The 23,878-nt window shown below is 58.0% G+C and overlaps 1 protein-coding gene across 3 annotated transcripts in view; it reads left to right on the forward strand.

Annotated features, from left to right (window-relative positions):
- Window positions 1–23,138, forward strand: part of PXN (paxillin) — a 46,696-nt gene extending 23,558 nt beyond the window's left edge. Inside the window, exons 2-14 of one of the 3 annotated variants that reach the window (XM_037511058.2) lie at window positions 11,231–11,457; window positions 11,761–11,876; window positions 12,262–12,398; window positions 12,509–12,710; window positions 13,453–13,588; window positions 14,981–15,859; window positions 17,438–17,752; window positions 18,352–18,453; window positions 18,692–18,862; window positions 18,964–19,137; window positions 19,607–19,688; window positions 19,823–19,971; window positions 20,693–23,138. In XM_037511058.2, coding sequence (XP_037366955.2) covers window positions 11,231–11,457; window positions 11,761–11,876; window positions 12,262–12,398; window positions 12,509–12,710; window positions 13,453–13,588; window positions 14,981–15,859; window positions 17,438–17,752; window positions 18,352–18,453; window positions 18,692–18,862; window positions 18,964–19,137; window positions 19,607–19,688; window positions 19,823–19,971; window positions 20,693–20,959 — 2,957 coding nt within the window. In that variant the 3' untranslated portion in view covers window positions 20,960–23,138. The remainder of the gene's footprint in view (window positions 1–11,230; window positions 11,458–11,760; window positions 11,877–12,261; window positions 12,399–12,508; window positions 12,711–13,452; window positions 13,589–14,980; window positions 15,860–17,437; window positions 17,753–18,351; window positions 18,454–18,691; window positions 18,863–18,963; window positions 19,138–19,606; window positions 19,689–19,822; window positions 19,972–20,692) is intronic. The other 2 variants (XM_037511056.2, XM_054695302.1) reach the window with 2 other exon arrangements.
- The last annotated feature ends 740 nt before the right edge of the window (window positions 23,139–23,878 follow it).

The following is a 23,878-nucleotide window of genomic DNA, read 5'->3' on the forward strand; positions in this document are numbered from 1 at the left end:
AGGCAGATGAGTGCTGCAGTCAGCCAGAGCTGTCCCCGAGGGGGACCCGCCTGCTGCTGAGTGTGCTCGTTGGACAGCCCTGCGCCTTGCTGTCCACTGTGAAGTGGGGTTGTGAGGCCAGCTTCCTGGTCTGCTCACTAAGGAGTATTTCATTCCTTCCCTCTTCGCTTCCTGGCGGTGCAGGCTTGGCTTTGGGTCCTTTGTGGGGCTCTGCTGGCCAGTGCCTCCATGGCCAGAGCTGAAGCTGCTCTCTCCTGGGTCTGCTGCTCTGGGAGGTCAGAGGCTGAGAGCACCCTTGGAGCTCGGGCAGCTCCTTCTATTGCCATTCTGGGTTCAAAGCCACCGGACTCGCAGGCAGCTATAGTAGAGCCCATGGGGGTGGGGGCGCCCCAGCCCTGCAGCTTCTCTTGCCCGAGTCCTTGCTGGGGAGTGAGACAGCGGCTTCTGGGTTCAGCTGATGTTCTCCTAGGATTTGGAATGAACCCGAGGCCTGGGGAGGTGAGGTCAGTGGATTGCTCAGCAAGGAGGCCTGAGTTAGTGATGACCTGTCACAGCTCCCAAGATTCCTGGCCTCTGTTTCTGACTCCGCCCCCGCTTGCCCTTAAGGGAGATTGAAATCAGTGACTCGGGTTTATTTTACTGAGTGTCTCCTCAGTGTCACTTGGGGAGGGTGGGCGGGGGGTGGGGGTGGGCGGGGGTGGGTAGAGGAGGCCATCCGGCTATCAGGGACTTTCATGACCTGTCACTGATTAGTCACAACAAGCCCAGTGAGGCTGCCCAGGCCAGTGAGTGGGGGATTTGGACTCATCCTTTTCACTTCTCAGAGGCCCAGTCTTTCCACCCTGCTGTGCAGTGACAAATGCCAGAGGGCATGTGTGTGACCGTCCCAGCCCCGCCAGAGCAGCCAGGTCTGTGGTGTAGATGGACAGGGGTGGCTTTATGTGTGGACAGTGGTGGCTTTGTGGTAAGCTTAAACTTGCTCACCAGAGTCCCCAGTGCATGTGCAGAAAGTCACTTTGACTTTCACTTCTGCTTACACTTCATCTGCACTCAGCCTTTAAGTCCCTATGTTGGCTGGCTGGCTTTAATTTAAGGCAGTGGTTTAAATTTCTTGCTCCTGAGAAAATCTGATCCTCAGAAGGTGTTCTAGGTATATCCTGAGGTGGTTCCTATGTCTCTGGCCTCCATCTCTCCCCTGGGGAATGGATATCCTGGTAGAAGGTGGGGGGCACATTCAGTATTGGGGAGAAAGGCACACAACTGGGGAGGAGGAGGGGCAGGAGAGGCAGGTTGCAGTGAGCCACGAGGAGCAGCTGAGGAGGAGGTAAAATAGTTTGGGGTCAAGTTCTGCGAGGCTCAATCCAGGGGTTTCACTCCTACCTTGGAGGGAGAGAGGCCGCGGGTGCCTGATCACTGGGGTTCTGCCGCGGGTGCCTGATCACTGGGGTTCTTCCTCACTTGGCGCACATCTTTGCTAAGAGGTTTATGGGGGTTCTCCCTGCAGGCCTAGGGGTTAAGCCTCAGCGCTATCACCTCTACGGCCTGAGGTCGATCCCCAGCCAGGGACTAACCCACATATGGCGCAGCAGACCTCTCCTGTCTCACCTGCTATGCCCCTTAGCAGTGTATTTTAGTAGATCTGCCTATTTTTCTCTTCACACTGTCTCTTGTGAATCTTCCCCCCTCCCCCACACAACTCTGGCATGTACTCCAGTTCTTCTTTGCAAAAATAAATAAAATTTTAAAAAGAGGGTTATTGGGGGCCTCCCCGGTGGCGCAGCGGTTGAGCGCTGGGTTGCGAAGCTGCCCGCGGCCTCTGCGGCGCCGGTTCGATCCCCAGCTGCTCCCTGGCCACCGGAGGAGGGTCCCACATGGCGTGCAGACCTCTCCTGCCGCCTGCTGCTCCCCTCAGCAGTGTACTTCGGTCCTTCTGCCTGCTCTGCTCCCCACTCTGGCTCTGGTGAATTCTCTCACCCTCCTGCGCTTCTGACTGTACCCAGTGCATGTATAAACAAAAACAAACAAACAAACAAACAAACAAATAAATAAAACATGCCTCTATTTAAAAAAAAGAGGGTTATTGGGGGTACTTGTGTTCATATGCAGACTGAGGGGTACTCTGGCACCCCCAAACCTGCACACTCTAATGGGGTCTGACCACCTGTGCACAAAAAGCATACTTAGTACCTTGAAAGTACTTTAATAGGATTAGTGTATATAGCGAGAGAAGATAAATAGTTTCCCAATCAACCCCCCAAAGTTCCCCATCCCCTCGTGGATAAATGCCCACACAGGGTTGTCCCACAGTGGGGGCCGCTTGAGGCCCTAAAGCTTGTGATGAGCCTAAGGCACCTTCTGGTGGGGACCCATAGGAAAGGGGGCAGGAGATAGGCCGGGCAGGTCTGGGAGGAAAGGAGCAAAGTCAAAGTACAAATCAAGATAACGGCTGCCATGTCAGCCTCCCCACGCGTCTCTCACCCACGTCTCTGTCAAGTGTCTCTACATGTCTCTTCTCCACACGTCTCCTTCCATGTCCTGCAAGTCCAAAGCCAAGAGGCAAGTGCACCCTTCTCCATGTGTCTCTTCCGTGTGTCTGACCCACCTGCCTTCCGTGTTTTATAGCTTACCTGGCCGCTCAGCTTTGCCCCTAGTTAAGTGGGGGGAACAGGGTGCCTCCCCTTTTTATGGAGAGGTCTCTGTTACGCTTGTGCCCTGGCTGTCAAGAGAGGGAAGGAGGGCCCTGCCCTCACAGGGACTGCAGTCCATGGGAGGGCTAGAAAGATGTGTGTCCACGCAGAAGACGTGGAAATTGCTAAGAGTAGATCCTGAGCACTCTCAAGGAGAAAACTTACCTTCTTCTTGTGCATCTACGAGACGAGGGCAGTGGTCCTGCGCGGCATGTTGGACCCTCATGCTGTGTCCCCTCACTGCTGCAACTAGAAGAACAAAAAAACGGGGCTTCCAGGAAGTTCTGCTGGAAGAGTTAGAGTGGGGAGCTGCAGACAAGTTCCAGAAGGGGCCGAGTTTGGATTTGGGTGCCAGTCCAACTTGCCAGCTGCATGTGAGGAAAAGAAAGGGAGCAAGTAATGGGAGAGGCCCCTGAAGAAAGAACTGATGTGACTGGTGACCAGTTGAATGGGGGAGGGGAGCTTGATGAAGGTGGGGCCTGAAAAGGTCGGCCTGGACACCTGGGAAAGAAGGGCAGGAGAAGCCCGTGGGGGGTGACCCTGCCCCCCCGAGGCTGGGCTGCCCTGGCCTGTTCTGTGGTCATCTAGGGCAGTGATCACTAGTCAGAACTTGACTGGCCAGGAGTTAAGTCATGCTCTGAAATCCACAAACATGGATTTCAGAGCCTCCAGCTCATTCCTGGAACAGGCAAACTTTTGAACTTTCTGTTTGGGTCCTGTAGGGCGATGACTCACTCCTGAGCCCCTCCTAACCTCTGCTGGTGATTAGCAGGGGTGAGGGCCAAGCTGGGAAGGTTCCGGCACCCCAGGCTCCCAGGCGCCAGGCTTTCTTGTCTTCATGTGTGTAAATCCATGTCTTACCCATGGAAGGGCCTGTGGGTGGACCTGGAGTTGGGTCTTTGACTTGACCTTAAAAAGTCCTGTCTCCTGGTGACCCAGAGAGGTGGATGAAATCTGACCAATGAAATGCATCCACAGGACCTCTGGGAAGGGTGGGGCCCACTAATCTGGACAGAAACAGGGAGTTGAGTTATTTACAATAGAGAAGAGACTGCTGTCCGGCCAGCCTGGGCCTGCTCGTGTGTGTGTGTGTGTGTGTGTGTGTGTGTGTGTGTATGTGTGTGTGTGTGCTTGCGTTGTGTGTATAGGTGTGCAGAGCAGCTAGGCAGCTCCTTCTACCTGCTGCTGCTTAACCTCTGGAACCCCCATCAGAGAGGGGAGCCCTGCAGCCTGGGCCTGATGGGTGGGCCTTAGGTGGGCACTTGGGGGAGGATGAGGCCTGGCACGGTTGGGCCAGGATGACCTCTGGAGTTGCCTTTCAGCCTTTATTCTCTCAAGTCTCCAGTTACCTGTGCTCTGTGACCTTGGGAGCCAGCCAGGCAGCTAATAAAGAAAGCAAACCTGTGGCCTCACTCACTGGGTATCAGGCCCTGCCAGTCACGGCTCTTGGCAGATCAGAAACCGCCCTCCTGTGGCTCCAGGGAAATCCAGGGGAGAAAGGCATCATCCCAGGACTGCCTCCTGCCGCACCCCGCAGAGGTTGGACCAGGATGTCTCTTCTCCCCTGGTTTCCTGTGTGTCACCCCCAGCCCACACTTCCTTCAGGGCCCAGGGTGAAATGGCCCTTCCTGGGGAGTGAGGCATGAGTCAGCCAAAGAGACAGTTTCTGAGTCTTTATAACCTCCAGGCACAGCTATTAAATATTTAAATGACACTCCAGTATTGATTCTTTCCCATCCGCCCCCTGAGGGAGAGCAGTTCCTGTCTGGGATTCAGATAACAGCAAATTTGGATTTAGACAAACTCCAGAAGAGCTCAGAGGTGCTACATAAGTCTCACCTGCATTCGCCTTGGCTCCTCTTCAGAGCTTGCTTGCTACCAGTTATAGAGACAAGTTGGGTCTGCTCATTTCAGAGAAAAAAAGACCCACAGAGATAGTCTGTGGCCTGTCCTGCTCCACCCCACTTCCTCTTTCCCACAGGCCCTCTGTCATTCAGCCACTCATTCTGACCACTGGGGCCACTGCGTCCAGCAAGACTGACATGGCCCCTGCTCTCTAGAGCTTAATTCTTGGACAGGAGACAGTTGACTAGAACCCAAACTGGCAGGGAAGGCCCCTCTAGGATATTGAGTTCCTAGGCCGCATCCAGGCCCCTGGGTCCCTGGGCTGTGTGGGGGCAGAGTGGATCTGGCCTAATTATGGATTCACCCTTACTGGTCACAGATCTGTCTTACCTCCCAGGACAGTTATCAGGATAAATATACCCTACTCCCCATTCCTGGGGAGTTACTCACCCAGTAAAAGGACCCTGCTGCTGCGGATTAGATTACCTCTGCTCCTGTGCTTGGGGCTGGAGGCGGGGAGTCCCGCCAGCCCGCTCTGCTCTCCTTCCTAATCTGGAAGAGTCTCAGCCAAGGGGCTGAGATGAGACCATCCCCAAGGAGCCAGGGCCCTCCTGCTGTTTACATAGCTTCTTCCTTCTGAAAGGCCGAGCCTGGCTCCTTGCTCATATCCTTGAGCTTGGGCAGCCCTCGGGAGACTGGACAGCTTCTCTCATACTCAAGGCCACCAAGACTGCCTAGGTGGTCAGCAGGGTAGGACAAAACCTCCTTGGCCTTGAGCTCTGACCCCCGCAGGCTGTGAGACTGCGCCTCTCTGCATGTGCGTGGGGAAGGTACTGGCAGAACGGCGCTGTCTCTCCAAGTCTGGGTCTCATGTGAGGTGGCAGGGGTGGACACCTGCCCTGGCCTATGACAGGCCCTGGCCACTGTGCTGGAGCTTTCAGGGCCGCATTTGCTGCTGTGTCTGTTTGTCGGCCCCTGCTTGGGGCATGAGAACTGAAGTAAACTGGGCTGCGGAAAGAGAAGGTGGGTGACTGAGTCTTGAAAAGATCTTGTTTTACTGTGGGCCCCTTCTCAGCCAGGCCTCAGGAGTACAAGGTGTGTGGAGACAGGATCTTTGAGAGCCAGAGGACCCACCTCTTCTAGTCTGTCTGGGACTGCTGGGTGGAGGAGTGACAGGTGCCCTGTGAGCTCTGGGAGGGGCCGCTGCCTCTCATACCTGCCGCATCCAGAGAGACCTGGGCGGGAAGCTTCTCCAGGGCCACTTTAGTTTTCCCAGAATGGTGCCCCCCTAGTTTCAGATCCTGGATTGTAGCATCATTTGCCCCCCAGAAGGGGGGCCCTTTCCCTTCCAGGGTCAGCTGTCTGTCTCTCTGGGAGGGAGCGCCATTCTGCTTAGCAGCTCCCATTTACTGAGTGAGTGCTCTCTTCCAGGGACTGCATTTCATATCCATTTTCCATGTAATGCTCCTGTGAATAAGATGGACAGGCAGGGAAAACAAGGTCCAGGAGCAGCTAAGCAGCCTGGCTGAACTGCTCAGCCACTGAGCAGTCTGTGTGACCCGGTCCCCCTGCATGTACTGACATCCAGGGCTCTGAGTCTGAGGAGAGACGTGAACCACCTTGGATCCTCCCTCCCTCCCTCCCCCGACTCACACACTTGAGGGGCCCAGGATGCTCCTTTATCAGTCTCTCGGTGCTTGTCCAGTTCCAGAACTCTTGACAACCATGATCAGACACTAAGAAGTGGCTGGGGCTTGGGTCAAAGGAAGCCAGGCTTGTGAAAGAGCCTGGACTTGTTTTTATACTGTGGATGGAGGTGGAAGTTTCTTTTCATTGACTCTCTTTGAGTGTCACATGTCAGAGGCACAGTCTGGGGACATGCTCCATGGTGGTGGCTTGAGGAAACCTGGGACTCTCAGTCCTGCCCGCCTGCTCTGGTTTGGGAATGCAAGGGGCTCAGGCTCAGCATTTGCCCTGGAATGTGGGCAGACCGGCCCCTGGGTCCTCTCCCTCTCTGGGCAGTGAGCTAAAAGGCCTGTTCTTAACCCCCTCGGGGCTGCAGACCAGTGCTCCCACCCAGGCCACCCACCCTGGCCTAAGGACAGTGCTCAGCTAGGTTGTTGGGGTGAGGGTTTCCCCCTCCGCCCCCCCCAGTCTCCTTGTCCAAAACCCGCTTACTGCTAGGGACCAAGCAGACAGGGAATGGGGTTGCACCTCCTCCCCCACGCCCACCCCCCAGTTTGCAGAGGTGCTGGCTGCGAGGGGATGCATCCAGTGGGTCTTGGGAGCCCTGCAAGTGCATAAGTCTTGGTTGCACCTTCAAATGATTTTGTGCTTTGGTCAGGGGCCGCAGGCTTAGCACCCAGACCACCTTGCGCTGCTCCTCATAGCCTGCCCAGTTTCTCGTATTCAGCCAAGCTTCCTCGGCATTGAGACTTCCCCCGTGCACTCACAGCCAGGGGCTCCCGGGTCTTCACTGCTTGAAAATTCCCTGACTGCGCGAGGGTGACTGCTGTGATTGCTCGGGGGTTACCTTCGGTGACTCCCTGGCTGGGACTCGGCGGGCCAATAGCGCCCTCTGGCGGGAGGCAGCGGCCGGCTCGGGTCCCTTCATGGCCAAGTGCCTGGTGGCTGGGTGGCTTTATCCCTGGTCAGCTGGACTCATTTGCACCCAGGCTGTGCTTGTCCTCCTCAACCCCCCCCCCCGCCCCAACTCACCCCCCAGAGAACACACAAGTTGGATGGGCTCATCCAAGGATCTCGGCTTTCCTTCAGTGGGTGGAAGTGAAGCGCCAGGGCATGCATCAGCTGACTCAGAAAGGAGAGGTCTGCAGAAAGGAGGGTGGCTTCCCCAGAAAGAGGAGGGGAACCCCCCCCCCACCCCAGGAGAACTTCCTTCTCCAGCATGACTTAGGAGGTCTAGTACTTGGGAGTCTCAGATCTGAAGCCAGAAATCTAGTTGTGGAGAAGCGAGGAAGTCTGAGGCCTGAATGGAGCCCCGACTGATTCAGATACTGCTTCTGCGTATCTGGGAGCATCCCCCAGACATGTGGAGAGAAGGGGTCTTCCAGTGGGTACCATTTTCTCTGCCATATGAGTAGAAGGATTCGCTGAGCCTGCCCCTGGGGTTTTTAAAGCTGGGTGCGAGGGACTCTCTGCAGTTGAAAACAGAAACCTCCCCTCAGCCTTACCTCTGCTGTCTCTGTTTGCTCAAGCAGGGGAGGAGTTTGCTGAGCTTGCAAGGAGACTTTGGCCTGTAACCATTTACAGCTGGTGGGGAGAGTGCAGCTTCTGCCTCCGTAGGACCAGGAATGGAGGTCGCGGTGCCGCCTCCTATAGTCCTGGGTCTCTTCTCTAAGGTGTCTGGAGGACAGTGACACTGAGTCTTGCCCAGTCACTGAGCCGAGACTAAGGAGAGAGGACACCAGAGACCCCGCTGTATGGCCTTGCTCATGTATGGCTCTCATGGAAGCAAAAGTTTGGAAAGAATTGGAAAATGATGCACCTTATCCCTGATGTCCACACAAGTTTCTCTTAGGGTGTCACTTTAGTGTGCAGCTTTTTCTTTCAATGTTGTCCATATATATTTATTTAAGATTTATTTATCCATGCATACAAGAGCTGGGGTGCAGGCCACAGATGCAGTGGGTGAGAGGATTCACCAGAGACAGAGTGGGGAACAGAACAGGCAAATCTACTGAGATACACTGCTGAGGGGAGCAGCAGGCGAGACAGGAGAGGTCTGCTGTGCCATGTGGGTAGCTCCCTGCCCGGTGATCAAACTCGTGCTGCAGTGGCTGCGGATAGCTTCACAGTGCTGAGACTTAACACCAGGGAGGGCTGGTCCTTTTCATATCTTGCCCACTTCCTGCCCATAAAAGACTTAGGAGGGGAAGCCAGTGCTTCGCATCCCACTCTGATCTTGGAGGGAAATCTTTTTCTGAATTTCACAAAGAAAGCGAGATCTGCTGTTTGCAGCTTCCTATGTACTAGAGCATCGGCTACCCCATGTCAACCTCACACCAGTGTGAAATGGAAATTAGGAACCCCCGGGTTTCCGAGGAAACTGAGTGATTTGCTGTGCGGCTGTGGATAGTATCATGAAGGAGCTGGGACTTGAACTCAGGTCCGGCTGGACTCCAACCTTGTGATCTTTTGCCCCCCCGCCCACCACGATTACTTCTTTTCATAAACTTGAAATCATAAACCAGAATCATTAAAAAAATATATATATGAAAAGGACAACCTTGAAAAGAAAAACTGAGCAATAAAGTAAACCCTTAAACCATTCTTAGAGTAGGGTTAGAGTGAGGGGGTGAAGGTGTTTGATGCAGAAAGCAGTGCGGTCCTGACTCAGAAGGTTTGATGGGGAAGGTTGACCACTACTGAGGATTTGGGGCCCCACAGACCAGAGCCCCAGATCCCAGCTCTGTCACTGAGACAGCTGCGGCTGTGTGGGGACATGACTCTGGATGCCAGTGTGGTGAGGGAAGTAGTGAAGCTCCCGAGGAGGTATGTGCTGGCCATTCTGGCCAGAAGCTGCTCCTGCTGTCCCTGTTGGGGCGGTGCTTGTGGCCTGCTTGGGGAACCGCGGGCTCTGACCATATTGGAGGAGGGATCCTGTCCCGTTGGTCTGGGCCCAGAGGAAATGGAATACTGTTTGAAACCAAGGCAGCAGGTGTGGCTGTGCAGAGGCCACTGGGATGGGCCCTGGACACCAGTTCCTTTTCCGCTGTTACCTAGCCACACACTGACTCCCTCTACGTCCGGTTTGCTAGAGACAGGAAGCCAGACCTCTTCCACACCACCCGGAGCGGGCGGGGGCTACAGGAACTGTGCTTCCTCGGAAGCCAGGAAACCTGTGCTGGCCGTTGGCCCCAAGCCCTGCACCTTGGAATCAGTTTCCCCTCTGACCAGCTGGATAGGAGCCTGGGTAGGCGTGGCCAGCCAGGGAGATAGGAGGTGAAGCTGGGTAGGAGGGCTGGCAGCTGGGAAAAGGTGTGGGCTTGCAGACCAACACCCTGGGCAGGGGCCTTGCTTGCCTTTTCCAGGCAGGGTGGGATTGGGCTGGAACCATGAGGAACAATCAGATTGACAGGCCCTCGGGCTCGGACTCCAACATTCAGGAAGATGTACTGTTTAAATATGGCATCATCTGGGACCTCCCTGGTGGCGCAAGGGGTTAAGTCTCAGCATTGTGACACTATCCACACCTACTGCAGCACAACTTCGATCCCTGGACAGGGACGTGACCCATATGGTGCAGCAGACCTCTCCTGACTTGCCCGCTGCTCCCCTCAGCAGTGTATTTCAGTCAATCTGCCTGTTCTGTTCCCCGCTCTGCCTCTGGTGAATCCTCTCACCCCCATACCTCTGACCTGTACGCTGGTTTTTGTATGCATAAATAAATAAATCTTTAAAAAAAAATGGCATTATCTTGTGATCACAGCAACCTCTTGCAGGCCAGATTTTCGGGGTTTGGAGCTTTGAGGAGTCCATCAGTCCTGTCACTCAGCAACTTAGGAGCAAGTCCATTACTTCTCGCTCACTGTTTCCCCATCTGTAAAGGGAGGCTCAGAATTCTGACTTCATGGGGTGATCGAGGGGTTAACTGAGACCATGTATGGTATGCAGAGTGCCTCGCATGGTGCTGGTTGCCAGTAAGTGGCAGTAAATGCAGCCGCTGCTGGTGATGAATCTTATCCTGGGGCTGGAGAATCAATATTTCCTGACCCCCAGCAGGTCACCAGGGAGGTGAGAGTGAGCAAGACTGTGAGTATGGCAGGAATGAGGGTGTGACTTCTGGGGCCGACCCTCTGGGATGTGGGGCTGTTGAGGGTCCCAGGTGGAGAAGAATAAGGAAGGAGGGGGGTTCTGCCCCTGCCTCTTCAGCACTATCATTCTTGTCTGGGGACCGGGGAGTTTCAGGCCCCACTGTTGGCTGCCCAGTGCCAGGATAATGGAAACATACACTTCAGGGCCGATTCGGCTCCCTTGTTGCTGTTAAAGGAGAATAGTGGGGCCCTGCAGCCTCTGGGGCCAGGCTGCTTGCCAGGCTTCTGCAGAAACAGCCTACAGAGCAGTCTGTCCCACCCTCGGCCAAGGAGGTGGGAACACAGCAGCAGCCTCCTTCCACCCTCGTCTCCCCGTGCACCTTGCCTTGTAGCCTGGAACCCCCGGAGGGGCTTGGAGCCTGGGGTTCTGCTTCTACCTGGTGAGGGACCGCTCCAATCTGGAGACTGAGACAGTCCAAGTTCTTGGAAATGAAGTGGGGCCTGGCACTGCCCGGGCCCCTCCCTGTGTGACGTGGGGCCCCTCCCGCCTGTTCTCTCTGCCTTGCCCTGCGGAGTCAGAGTTCCAGGCAGGCGGTTCTGACTCCCAGCCAGTCAGCTGCACAGCCCTGTCGGGAGGGAACGCAGAGCCAGGGGCCTGACTCCCAGAGGTAGGAGAGCCCCACGGGCAGCCCTAAGAGCCCCAGAGCCAGCACCTCCAGTTCTGGCCTTGCAGGAGAGGTCAGTTGTGGGGCCTGGTTCCCAGCCAGGCTGGTAAGGGGTGTTATCTTCCTGTCCCGAGGCTGGTCATTTCTTCCCTGGGTGGGGCAGGAGCTCAGTCATTGACTCCTGGGTGCAGGCAGGGCGTGCAATGCAAATAGAGAGTTGCCAGGATCCCTGAGTCTTACCTGCGTCTTTTCTTTACAGACGCCCTGCTGGCAGATTTGGAGTCCACCACCTCCCACATCTCCAAGCGGCCCGTGTTCTTGGCGGAGGAGACCCCCTACTCATACCCGACTGGAAACCACACGTACCAGGAGATTGCTGTGCCGCCCCCTGTCCCTCCACCGCCGTCCAGCGAGGCCCTCAATGGCTCGATCCTTGACCCCTTAGACCAGTGGCAGCCTAACGCCTCCCCATTCATCCACCAGCAGGTAGGGTGGGGACCAGAGCTGGGGAGCCCCCTGAGGCTTTGGGGTAAAAGAAACTTGTCTAGCTGGGCTTAGGGTGCCAGGGGAGAACTGGGGTCAGGGCCACAGTGAGACGGGCAGGAGATGTCCGACTCTTCCCCACCAGACGCCACGTGAGGGGGCGGTGACCAGTGTTTAATCACCTGTCTCCCGACCCGCTCGTGGAAATTCCCTGGTGAGATTGGCGGTGAGCTGGAGCCTCCTGGGAGTGACTGGGCTGTTCCTTTCCCTCCCTGGGGGGGCCTCTGAGCATTCTCCTCCCCTCAGCCTCAGTCCTTGTCACCCGTCTACGGCTCCAGTGCCAAAGCTTCCAGTGCCTCCATCCCGCAGGACAGCGGGGGCTCTCCGTGTGCCCGAGCCAGCGAGGAGGAGCACGTCTACAGGTACCCTCCCTGCTCCGGCCCCTCCTGCTCGGAAACCCTGGGGCCCAGCGAAAGCAGACCCGGCAATGTGTCCTAGGGGATCTGCCTCAGGATTCACTGGGTTAAACCACAGAGGCTCTGAGGTTTCTGGCCAGCTGGTCTTGCCTCTCACCTCTCTTGCTCCTTGGCCTTATCTCGGCCATCGCCATGCAGCGGATGGGCTGGGCTGTTACGTCACCCATGGAGTGGAGGAACTGAGGCAAGACTTCCTCCCTCCCCCTCTTCTTACCACATCCCTTCCACACTCTGTCCTCTGCGGGGGGAGACCTCCTATCTCCTCTGCTGCTTCTCCTTCAGAACTTGGGGTCAGTGTCCTTCACTGTTGTTTTCCCTCTGCCTCTGGAAGCTTCCCCAACAAGCAGAAGTCAGCTGAGCCTTCACCCACTGTGATGAGCTCCTCCCTGGGCAGCAACCTCTCTGAACTCGACCGCCTGCTGCTGGAACTGAATGCCGTGCAGCAGAACCCCCCAGGCTTCCCGGCAGGTAGGACTGGTCCCCGTGGGGGGACCTGTGGGACCCCAAGCCCACCTGTTGGCCTCTGGATCCCTGGAGGGGTGGGTGCCTACCATCCTCTCTTTCTCCCTTTCTCAAAGATGACGCCAACTCCAGTGCCCCACTGACTGGGGCTCTGAGCCCCCAGTATGGCATCCCAGAGAACAACAGCCTCCTGGGGGGCAAAGCTGGGCCCCTGACGAAGGAGAAGCCCAAGCGGAATGGGGGCCGGGGCTTGGAGGACGTGCGGCCCAGCGTGGAGAGTCTCTTGGATGAGCTGGAGAGCTCCGTGCCCAGCCCTGTGTGAGTATCCACTGAGCCCCCCAGCCCTTGTCTCTGCCCACTCAGCCCTGGTGCCGTCTGTCCCCCCGTTATTGCCCAGGTCCTGGACTGGGCAGCGGGGGATAGGGTGAGCCTGTGGACACCACCCCTGCCGGCAGCGAGTCCCCATCCACCTGACCATGTGGGTGCTGTGCACATGGAGGGCGACAGGCTTCAGAGCCGCACGATCCTGGCCCTCCCCGGGTGTGCCCACCGGAAGTGGACTGAAGGGCGACGTGGTTGTGAGGACAGGGCTGCCGGCTCAGTCAGGGTGAGCCCCAGGGCTGCAGGCAGCACGCTGGGCGTGGGCGCCGAGTATAGCACATGGACACCTGCTCAGAGCTCCATGAACATCACGTCTTGTCAGAGCTGCCGCGTCATTGGCCGGCGTCCTGTGCACACAGTGTCATGCAGAGGCAGCGCGCTCGCTCTTGATTAGTAGAGGAGCTGGAACCTGGCTGGGAGGGCCAGAGGTGTCTTCCAGGGAAAGGGGCCTTTCGTACTGCCCTTTCCTCTCCCAGGTCAGCTCACTCAGAGCCCCGTCCCTGGCTGACAGCGGCCTCCTCCTGGGGTGGGGGGGGGTGGTTCCCAGGAGAGAGTGGGAGCAGGTAGGCTTCCCCAGGACCCGGGGTGTTGAGAGCCCAGCATGAGGAGGCCACAGCCACTCTGGGGGAACACGGTGCTGAGTACCGGGGGCCCCGCTGATGCAGTGTCTGCCCTGCAGCCCCGCTATCACTGTGAACCAGGGCGAGGTGAGCAGCCCGCAGCGAGTCACCTCCAGCCAGCAGCACACGCGCATCTCCGCCTCCTCCGCCACCAGGGAGCTGGACGAGCTGATGGCCTCGCTGTCGGATTTCAAGGTGCCCTGCGGTACCCCCCTTGCCCTGCTTGCTCCTGAAGGGTGCCCCATCCTTCTCATATCAGTGTGGTAGCTGTGACTCAGCCCTTCAGTCTTGGGGTGCCGAGACCTGAGCCAGGGACCCTGCAGCATGTTGGCCAGGATGCGGGGGCCAGGCTGGGGTATGTGGGGACCAAGCTGTCTGCGGCCTGTGCAGGCAGAGAAATGCTCAGCAGGGACATTCCTTCCTCCCTGGGCTCCCAGCCTCCCAGCGGAGAATCAGGAACCTGGGACAAAGGGTCCTGTGTTGAGGCTGCCCCGAGGGGGAGGGCATCTCTGCTGGGCCATGTGGGCCGTGGGCCTGTGTCAAGGGGTCATTCGCCCTGGCGTCCCACCGCCCACACTGGCTGTCCTCAGCATGTCTTCTTTCTTTCTGCCTCTGGCTCCCGAGTCCCTCGCCAGCCTCCCACTCTCCCTCCCCAGGCCTCTGAGTTCCCCCTAGTTCAGGCTATGGGACACCCAGCTAGGCTGCCGGCTTAGTCTGGTCCTGCAAGTACCCCTTGCTGCCTGCCCCCACTTCCGGGTCTTCCTGGGCTGCCAGAACCATGTTTTATTTAGAGGATGCAGTGCTCCGGTGGATTGATATTGACAGGACTCTCCAGCAGTTGCTGACTTTTCCCTTCCACGTGGGGAGCCCCCTGGGGCCCGCTGAGGGAATAGGAGAAGGGGAGCCAGCTGTCCCTGCACTCAGGGCCCTGATGGGGCCTCTTAACTTCCTTTTAGCTGCCTTTCCGGATGGGGGCACAGAATATGTGAATGGGGCTGGGGGAGAGGCCGAGCCGGGGCTTACGGCCCAGACGTGCTGTGATTATGGCCCCACACAGGTCAGCTGGACTCACACGTTGGCCTGAGGAAGCCCTGCCCTGTGCCCAGTGGGCTGTTGCTTTCTTGATGCTCTGCTAGAAGCCGCACTGGTTCTAGCTGTGCCCACCGAGCAAGGTCTTGGGGGGACATAGAAAGTGGCCTGAAGAGACAGAGCCCAGATTTGAATCAAGCTCGGGGGGCAGCTATATGAGGCTTAGTCTCCCTTGATGGTGCTGGGCTGCCTTGTCTCCCTTGTCTCCCTTGTCCACGCCACCCTGGCCTCCTCTGCCTCGTGCCTTCTGACAGGGAGGCCTCCCAGGCTCAACTCAGGGGCTGCTTTCTGCTGCCTGGGTCCCATGGGCCCAAGGATGTGGGGCTCAGGAAAATATCTGGGGGGAGTAATTCCCTTGCTTCAGCTTCGCAGCCCTCTCGGTCAGTGTAGATGGTGCCTCTCAGCGCTCCAAGGCTGAGCCCCCCACACAGGGAACGTCCTCACCTCGCCCATCTCTCTCTCCTCTCTCCTCTGCCTTTTGTCTTTCTCCTCTTCCAGACCAGCTCCTCTGCTGTGGCCTTAAGCTCCCTGGGGCTGCTGCCCAGTTCAGCGCCAAGCCCAGACCGAGCACCTCCTTCTCCTCCTCCTGTTCTCTTGCCATCCACTACTGTACCCTCGTCTCCAGGCCCCAGTCATGCCCTGGAGGTCCTCGGCATCAAGGATGAGGATAATGGACAGGGCCTCCCATCTCCTGAGGCCCCCAGCTGGCTTGATTTAGCTGGCCTAGGGTTGATGGCTGAAACCCCCAACTCAGGGGCTCCCTCTGGGGAGGGTTCCCTGGGGCCATTGGGTACAGAGAGCCAGGCTCAAGTTTGCAGGGACTTACCAAACCTCAAGAGTGAGGTCTCCAGGGCGCCCCTCTGCCATACTCTGCCCCCAGCTGGGTGCACAGGGCCCCAGGAGCCTGGAGACCCCCAAGGGCCGCCAGCCCACCCTGTGCGCTCAGAGGAGGCTGTGGCTGCCACGTGGGAGCGGCCATGGAATTTGGAGGTGATCAGGCCCGAGACTCCCCACGGAGCTGTGCCTGGCTTCCAGGAAGTGACCGAGCCAGCTATCGTGGCTGCGGACCGGCAGGCCGTCTTCCCAGACACCTGGAGTCTCACAAAGGAATATGAGCAGTTCCAGAAAAAAAGGGCAAGGCCAGAGCCAGTGGGGCCAGAAAGCAACCGCCCTGCCCCAGGTGATGAGGAACAGTTAGGAGGCGAGATGCCCGTGAGGGGGAGTCTGGTAAGGCCAACCCCGGGACCCGACACTCCCAAGAGGTCACAGGGCACCACTGACGCTGCCACCGAGGCTGAGAGGGAACAGCCGGAGCTTCCACCAGCCACGGTCATGGACACACCCACCGCCACCGAGAGGATTTCCACCGCTGGCCAGGCAGGCGCAAGCTCATGCGGCGGCGGCACGGCCCTCAGTGGCCTGAGTGTGGCCACTCCTGGCTAACTGCATGCAGCCTCCCACTCCGCGCATGTCTGCTTGGGCCGCAAATCCCGAGATGCGTGGCTGTGACCCCGACGATAGGCCCTCGGTGGTGGGCTCTGTGGGCTGCTGGAGCTCCAAGGGCCCTGGAATCTTTCTCAGCGAAGCCCCCTCTTGCTTGTTAAGGCTTTTTCCTTTGGATGAGCCGTCCCTGGCACCCTGGAGGGATGTGTGCCAAGCAGTTACAAGCATGGGCTCTGGAACCTGATGGAACTAATTGCAACCATACCTCCAGCACTTGCTACCAACATGACCTGGGCAGCCACCCTCAGCCTCAGTTTTCTCATCTTTAAAATGGGAGTGACAATAGACTACCACAATAGTAACAATAGACCTGCCACGGTTGTCCAGAATTAAGTGAGATAATGCTGGAAAGCGTAGAGAAGGCAGCAGTGAGCTCAGCCGGGGCTGCTGCTGCGACTGTTCTTTGCTTCTTGCTTGATATGGCCTTTATGTCCCTCCTGAAAAGAAACAACAACAAATCAAAACCACTGCACACAGGTGGGCGATCATGTAAACAAAAAACAGAAAAACTGGGTTAAGTGATTCCTGGAAGGAAAGACTGCATTTTTCTGTTGCAAATCAAAAGGAACAAAGCAGCCAAAGCAAAAGAGAGAGAAAAAGCCCAAGTCCTTTCAAGAGTGTCCATTTACACCCCCAGATACTCCTTGTGGGGAAGCCTGGAAGGGAGCCAAGAAAATACACCCATTCTGAGGGTGGGGAAAATGAGGCCAGCGGAGGTTAAGGGCTTGCCCAGGGTCACTGCCACCTTGGCGATGGGCTCTGGGTGGAGGGCGTCTGCTTGGGCCCCGCCACCTCCCCAGCTAGGCTTGGCTCTACTCTGGTGGTCTTGTTCTGCCCTGCCCTCCCCGGTGCCTGAGTGTGGACTGCGCTCCGCTGAGCCCAGAGTGGGGCTGTGACGCCTTCCCCCTCCCCCTCAGATCCGCTCTGTGATCAGGAGGAGCCGGGAGACGGGCCACGCACACCCCATGTCCCGGGAGCCCTCCCCGCGCCGCCGCCTGGACCCCGCCGCCCTGAGCAGGACCCCATCCCAGGAGCGGCTCCTCACAGAGCTGCAGGGGCGGCTGGGCATCCGGCCGGAGGCGGAGGAGGCCGAGGGGACGGTGGGGGCCTCTGCCGAGGACTGGCTGACCGAGGGCGTCGTCATCACCGTGCAGCCGCGCGGAAGGCGGGCTGGGGGGCAGCTTGTAGAGAAGGTAGCCAGGAGATGCCAAGGGCTGGGCCGGGCCTCGGGCATCCTGTTCCTCCCCGGGCCCCAGCGCTGGCTGGAGGGGCTGCCTGGTGTTTGGTGTGTGAGGGGGTCCCACAGCCTGTGGCCTGAGGAGACTGACCTCCGTCTCGGAGTCACCGCGGGAAGGCCCCGGGGGCTCTGGGGACATCACCTCCCGGGCCCCTTGCTCGCCGGCTGCTGTTTCCTCTTTTGTCTTCACTCTCTCCCCGCTTTCTCCTCCCCAGGTTGTCTTCCCTCCCGGCTCTCCCATCCCCCAGAGAAGAACCGTCTCTGTCCTGGCTTCTCTTCCTCCTCCTGTCCCTTTGCTCCAGCATCACAAAGACACCTCAGCCGGCAGCTCTTCTCCCCTGCCCTGCCCGCCCGGCCCCTCTGCCCAGGGCCCCCTGGATGTCACCCGTGGCTCCTCTGGGGTCCAGAGCACGGGGGCAGAGCCTTGGAAAGGTGGCTCCCAGGGCCCCTCCCGTCTCACTGCTGCGCCCCACACTGTGAGGTCCGTGGGCTGCCAGACGGAGGAGGACCCGCTCTTCCCCCCAATGCAGGCAGGCCTCTGGGACCCAGCGCCAGCCCTGCCTGTCTCTTTTGTGAGCTGCGTTCCTCCCCTGCACACATGGGCAGGGGTGCACCTCCGGCCCCTCCGCCCTCTGTCCTCGAGTGCCCAGCACACACCCCCACAGTCCTTCCCTAAACCAGGCCTCCACCCTGGACCCCTCAGCTGCACGTCCACTCCCCCACTCCCTGGGAGGTCCGCGGCCCTCTTGCTTCCCTGTGGGACTCGACCTCCCTGCCCCTGCCCGCTGCCCCTCCATCTTGCTGTTCCCAGGAAGGGAAACCCACACTGCTGCCCCCACCTCCAGACCCAGAACCCCTTGAGGCCCCTGCTCCCTGGCCTGTTACCGCCCTGTGTCCTGTGCCTCCGGTTGGCCCTCCACCCTCTCCATCTGCCCCTGGGCCTCTCTCTCTCTCTCTGGGTTGTCTTCCCTCTGGATGGCCCCTGTCCTCCGATGTTGGTGATGCCAGTCAGGGGAAGAAATCCTCATCACCCTAAATTCCCTTTTGTGAAATGGTCCAGTAACAAGGTCTCTTGTTCTTCATGCATTTTCAAAAGCATTTCTCATACTGGCTTCCTCCCCTATCTAAGCTCCAGGGCCTGGAACAAAGAGCGGATGGGGAGCTGTGCGGGGCGGCCGGCTGGCCTCCGAACGGCAGGCAGAGCAGTCCTGAAGGGCAGGACCAGGGAGGGGTCAGTGCCGAGTGTCTTGCTTGCCGTGTTCTCCCAGGGCCTGTCAGGTCGCGGGGCCCATGAGCCCGTCTCTCTGACCGTGTAGAGCCCTGTGACCCCCGCTAGAGCTCTGGAGGCCCCCAGGAGGTTGCAGTTGTTGCCTCATTCAGCCCACCTGTCCAGGAGGGGGACAGCCCTGGTTCTGGGGTGCCTTGAGCCGGTGTGATGTTCTGACAGGCCCTCTCTCTTGTCTCCACAGATCATGAACCAGGGGAGGCCGGGGAGCAACTCCCCTCCTGGGGGACCCCCAAAGCCTGGGAGCCAGCTCGACAGCATGCTGGGGAGCCTGCAGTCTGACCTGAACAAGCTGGGGGTCGCCACAGTGGCCAAAGGGGTCTGCGGAGCCTGCAAGAAGCCCATCGCCGGGCAGGTAAGGAGGGCGGGGGCGGGGCAGGGCGGAGGGGCAGGTGGGCATGGCGAAGGGTGTTCCGTGGCAGGTGGCACCTGAGCCACATCCACCTCCTGCCCCAGGTCGTGACCGCCATGGGGAAGACGTGGCACCCGGAGCACTTCGTCTGCACCCACTGCCAGGAGGAGATCGGGTCCCGCAACTTCTTTGAGCGGGACGGGCAGCCCTACTGTGAAAAGGACTATCACAACCTCTTCTCCCCGCGCTGCTACTACTGCAACGGGCCCATCCTGGATGTGAGCTCCTGGGGCCTGGCGGGGCGGGCGGCCCGCTGAGGGTGCCGGGGGTTGCTGGAGGCTCAGAGCGGTCACGTCAGACCCGAGCTGCACAGCTAGGAAACAGTGGGGCGGGGTTCAGACCCCACCCAACGCACAGCCCATCCTCCCTCCCTCCTCCGTCCTGAGTCCCGGCGGCAGAGGCTCCCTCGCTGTCCCGCTGTGTGGTGTTAGGGAAGCACCCCGCTTCTCTGAGCCTGCTTCTTCACTTGAGAAACGGGAGCCACCGTAGAGCCCATGACCTGACCCCACGTGGGGTTTAAGGCGAGTGTGTCTGGCACGTGACAGTCTTCACTCACTGGATTCTCGGTGGTGTCCAGAGCAGTCAGGGGTCACCCTGGTCTGGGCAGTATTTTGCCTTTTCCTTGGAGGGAGCGGGCAGGACAGCCTTGCCTGTGAGTGTCTCTGACCCCACACTCTGCTTCCACAGAAAGTGGTGACAGCCCTTGACCGGACGTGGCACCCCGAGCATTTCTTCTGTGCCCAGTGCGGGGCCTTCTTCGGCCCTGAAGGTACTGACCACTGGCTGGCTTATCCCCCCACACCCCAGGGAACAGTGGGGTGGGCCTGGAGACTTTGGGATGTGGGTGTTGGGTGCTCCAGCTCTGGGGGCTATAACTCTGCCTCCCACACTCCCTGTGCTCAGGATTCCACGAGAAAGACGGCAAGGCCTACTGTCGGAAGGACTACTTCGACATGTTTGCGCCCAAGTGCGGCGGCTGTGCCCGGGCCATCCTGGAGAACTACATCTCGGCCCTCAACACCCTTTGGCATCCTGAGTGCTTTGTGTGCCGGGTAAGGAGCCCCCCACCTCCTGACCTGAGGGTCTGGGATCGGGCAGTGGGGAGAGATGCTCACTCTATGTTCTGGGCCCGACACGGTGACTCATTTGGGGTCATCAGTGGAATGAGCAGGCAGCCCCCAAGTCCAGTAGGCCCTGGGCCAGGGCTCGTCCTACAAGGCAGACGTGTTCCCCAGCCTCGTCCTTTGTGGTCACCTTGGGACTGGTCATATCTGGGGAAAAGCGTGTGCGAATGAAATGCAGGATTTAGCAGCCTCAACAGAAATAGGCATGATTTTCAAGCTGCATTCTAGGAGGGAATGGGAGACCCCAGGTCCAGTTACTGGGAACCCAGCAAATGTTCTTGATAAATAAGTTTGGGAAACTCTTCACTGCAGGACTTGTCAGAGCCTTTGCTACCAAAGCATGCATGGGTGTTGGGATACGGTCTGACCACAGGACCCTTCCTACAGCACTGGGGTTTCTGGGTACACTCTACAGCCACCATGGTGCAGTCTGGTTGTGCATCTTATTACCTGTGTGACCCCGGGCAAGTCACTGGTTTCTAGGCCCAGGCCCCTCCTGTCGGGAGAACGCAGTGAGCCTCAGGCGCTGCCCTTGGCACCTAGGACATGCTTCGCTTAGCCGGGGGCATGGTGGGGAGTGGGCGACAGGCCCGTTGCCTGCCCATCAGGCCGGAGCTGCCTCGCCTGAGCCCCTTCCCACTGCCCGCAGGAGTGCTTCACGCCTTTCATCAACGGCAGCTTCTTCGAGCACGACGGGCAGCCCTACTGCGAGGTGCACTACCACGAGCGGCGCGGCTCGCTGTGCTCCGGCTGCCAGAAGCCCATCACCGGCCGCTGCATCACCGCCATGGCCAAGAAGTTCCACCCGGAGCACTTCGTCTGTGCCTTCTGCCTCAAGCAGCTCAACAAGGGCACCTTCAAGGAGCAGAACGACAAGCCTTACTGCCAGAGCTGCTTCCTCAAGCTCTTCTGCTAGGAGACTCACCCCTTCCCTGCCCAACCCGGCCCAGCCTCCCAGCAGCCGCTAGGACCCAGAGGCCTCACCCAGGGGTGAGGGGCAGACCTGACTGAAACTGGAACCTGCATCCTTGGCTGGTGCAGGATGGCAGGGGGGTGGCAAGGGGTCCCTCCTGCTTTCATTCACCCCTGCCAGAGTCTCTGGGCCTCCCACCTGCAGCTCTGCCTCGGCTGCTGACTCTCCATCCTCCTGGAGGCTGACCCACGTGTGTCCCCACGAGCCGCCTGGCCAGGCCTGCACCCCACACTGGAGCCATCTCTTACTCACATTTTGGCAGTGGAGCCCGGGGGGCGGGCAGGCAGGGTCATTTGGGGTCAGTTTATATCCTTACGTCTCTCCTGACCTCCTTATCCCTGTTCGAGTATGGAGCGGGCACCTGCTCCCTCCAGTCAATGCCAGCATAAATCCATCCATCCAAAGGCCCACGTGCCAAGGGCTGGGGAAGGTTCCTTGTGCTCCCCCTGCCCTCCCATTGCCCCTGGTTCTACTGAGAAAGCCTCTCCAGCAATAATGTTTTATAGTCACTTCCTCCGTCTCTGGGGGTGGTGTGAGGTGGTGGGTTTCACCCCATGCCTGGACACTGTACCGACTTTGATAGATTTCTACACTGAGGTTTGAATTCATATCGACTGAGTTGCTTTTACTCCTCTCTACAGTGATTTTGAAGAGATTTTAAAGATGTCCCTTTTTGTACTCTCCTCCTGGCCGCCGCCGCCGGTGACTGCAGCTGTGGTGTGGCGTTTGCCTTGTACTGAGGGCTTGGGGTGGGGAAGCAATTTGTATTTTATTTTTTCTTAGCACAAGCAGGTGAACTGGGAGCAGCTCTGTGACTCCCCTCCTTGACTTCACTGCTCACCAGGACTGTTTTGTAAACTGCTGTATTTTGGAAGCCCTTCCTTACTACCCAGGCCAGCAAGCTCTCACGGGCAGTTGGCCTAAGGGTATCTTGCCCTCTTGGGTTTAGAATTTCAAACCTCATCCACTGTGTTCCTGAGGGAGGAGAAGCGGAGAGGACACTCTGGGGGTGCTCTTTCTGGTCCAGTAAACCATTAGGCGCTTCCCCTCCTCTGTGAACTTTTTGGCAACAAAGAGAACCCACCGAACATTCTCAGCCTCCTCACTGCTTCTCTGGGGCTCTTTCTTCTGCCTTCTCAGGAAAGCTGGTGTCTGATTTTGACCTTTGGTCTAGCTGATTCCACTGGGCGCATCAGTTCCCCAAACTTCCTGCCCTCCCTGGAGACTGGGTACAGGTCCTTTCGCCTTTGTAGTTAGGACAACCTTGGGGCCTAGGTTGTCCCAAGGGGAACTGGATTTGGGGTAGAAGGATGGCGCCCTGAAGAAGCAACAAGGAGACCCCAGAGCTCTCTACCCCAGGGGTGAATAGGAGCAGGCAGGCCTGGGGTCTCTTGCCACCATGGGGTGGAAGCTGGAAGAGGCCAGATCACTCATCCTCATCGCAAAGGCTGAGTGTACTGCGCTGGGGCTCAGAAGAGGGTCCCGGGCTGGGAGCCCAGGTCTGGGGAGTTCAGCCAGGCCCCCCTGAAGGTCTGCTGTCTCCATCCACTTCCACCCATAGGCCTTACTGCTCTGTTTACAGTGACCTGCCCCAGATCCCTACCTGAGAGGGATTGGTGTCCCTGGGGTCTACTCTCTGGGTCAGTGATCATTTGATGATTTTATCTTAATTTTTCTCTGTAAACATCTAACCTGGCTTTTCCCTATTTCAATTCTTGTGATTTATGCCAATAAAGTTTGCCATTATTTTACCGGTGCTAGTAGTGCCTTTCCTTTGTGGTCAGAGATAAGAACTTAGTTCCAAAAGAGAGACCCTTCCCTCCCCAGACTCACAAGGAGCACAGTTTGAGGGTGAATTGTTGGGCAAAAAGCCTTGGGGATAACTCCTCCGAAGGTCACTTGTCAGGCCTCCCTAGTGGCCTAGGGGTTAAGTCTCAGCTCTGTCACTTGTGGTCTGGGTTCGATCCCCAGGGAGCTAACCCACATGGCACAGCAGACCTCTCCTGTCTCACCCACTGCTCCCCTCAGCAGTGTATTTCAGTGGATCTGCCTGTTCTGCGCCCCACTCTGTCTCTGCTGAATCCTCTCACCACCACCCCCTCTCCCCCCCCGCACCTCTGGCCTACACCCCAGTTCTTCTAAGCAAAAAAAAAAAAAAAAAAAAAAATCCTGAAAAAAACCAACCCAAAGCTCACTTGTCAGTGCTCGCAGACACTGGCTCCCTGTGTGAGCTCTGCTGTTCCCCAGCATTTGGTGAGGGAAGGCTGGGGATCACTGACATTGGGCCCGACCCCAGGCTGTCCCTGGGGATTCACTCAGGGCATCCTCGCTGGGGCCTGTGGGTGGCTAACTTACCCTCATTTACAGATAGGGAAAGGGATTCAGAGAGAAGAAACAGCACGCACAAGGCACTCCTCTGAGTGATTGCAGACAGGATGTGAACCCAGGGCTTGCCCTTACCTGTGTTCTTGCATTGACCAGACATGCCCACCCCCAACCCCAGGTGGGTTGGAGGCTCATCACCTTGGCACCTTCCAACTGAAGGTGGCAGACGGGTCGTTGAGTATGGGTCTCTACTGCCCCCTGGTGGTCGTGTTCATATTTGCATGCTTCGGCTGCTCTGGTCACAACCTGAAGCCTCCAGGACAGCTTTGTTCAGCCTTGAGCTGTGGCTTCTGTTTCCTATTGTTGGTCTTTCAAAAGCTGCATGTCGCATTTTAGTTTGAACCCTGACCATTTCACAGGGAGTTCAGAAGTGAAAATTACCTTCAATCTTTCCCCAAAGATAATGACATGATTTTTTTCCATGGATTTATTTTATTTGTAGAAATGGATATGGTATACTTCAGTGTAACTTGCTTT

Source organism: Talpa occidentalis, unplaced genomic scaffold (assembly GCF_014898055.3).
Source record: "Talpa occidentalis isolate TD23 unplaced genomic scaffold, MPIMG_talOcc4v2.1 talOcc4.14, whole genome shotgun sequence".
Taxonomy (NCBI): Eukaryota; Metazoa; Chordata; class Mammalia; order Eulipotyphla; family Talpidae; genus Talpa; species Talpa occidentalis.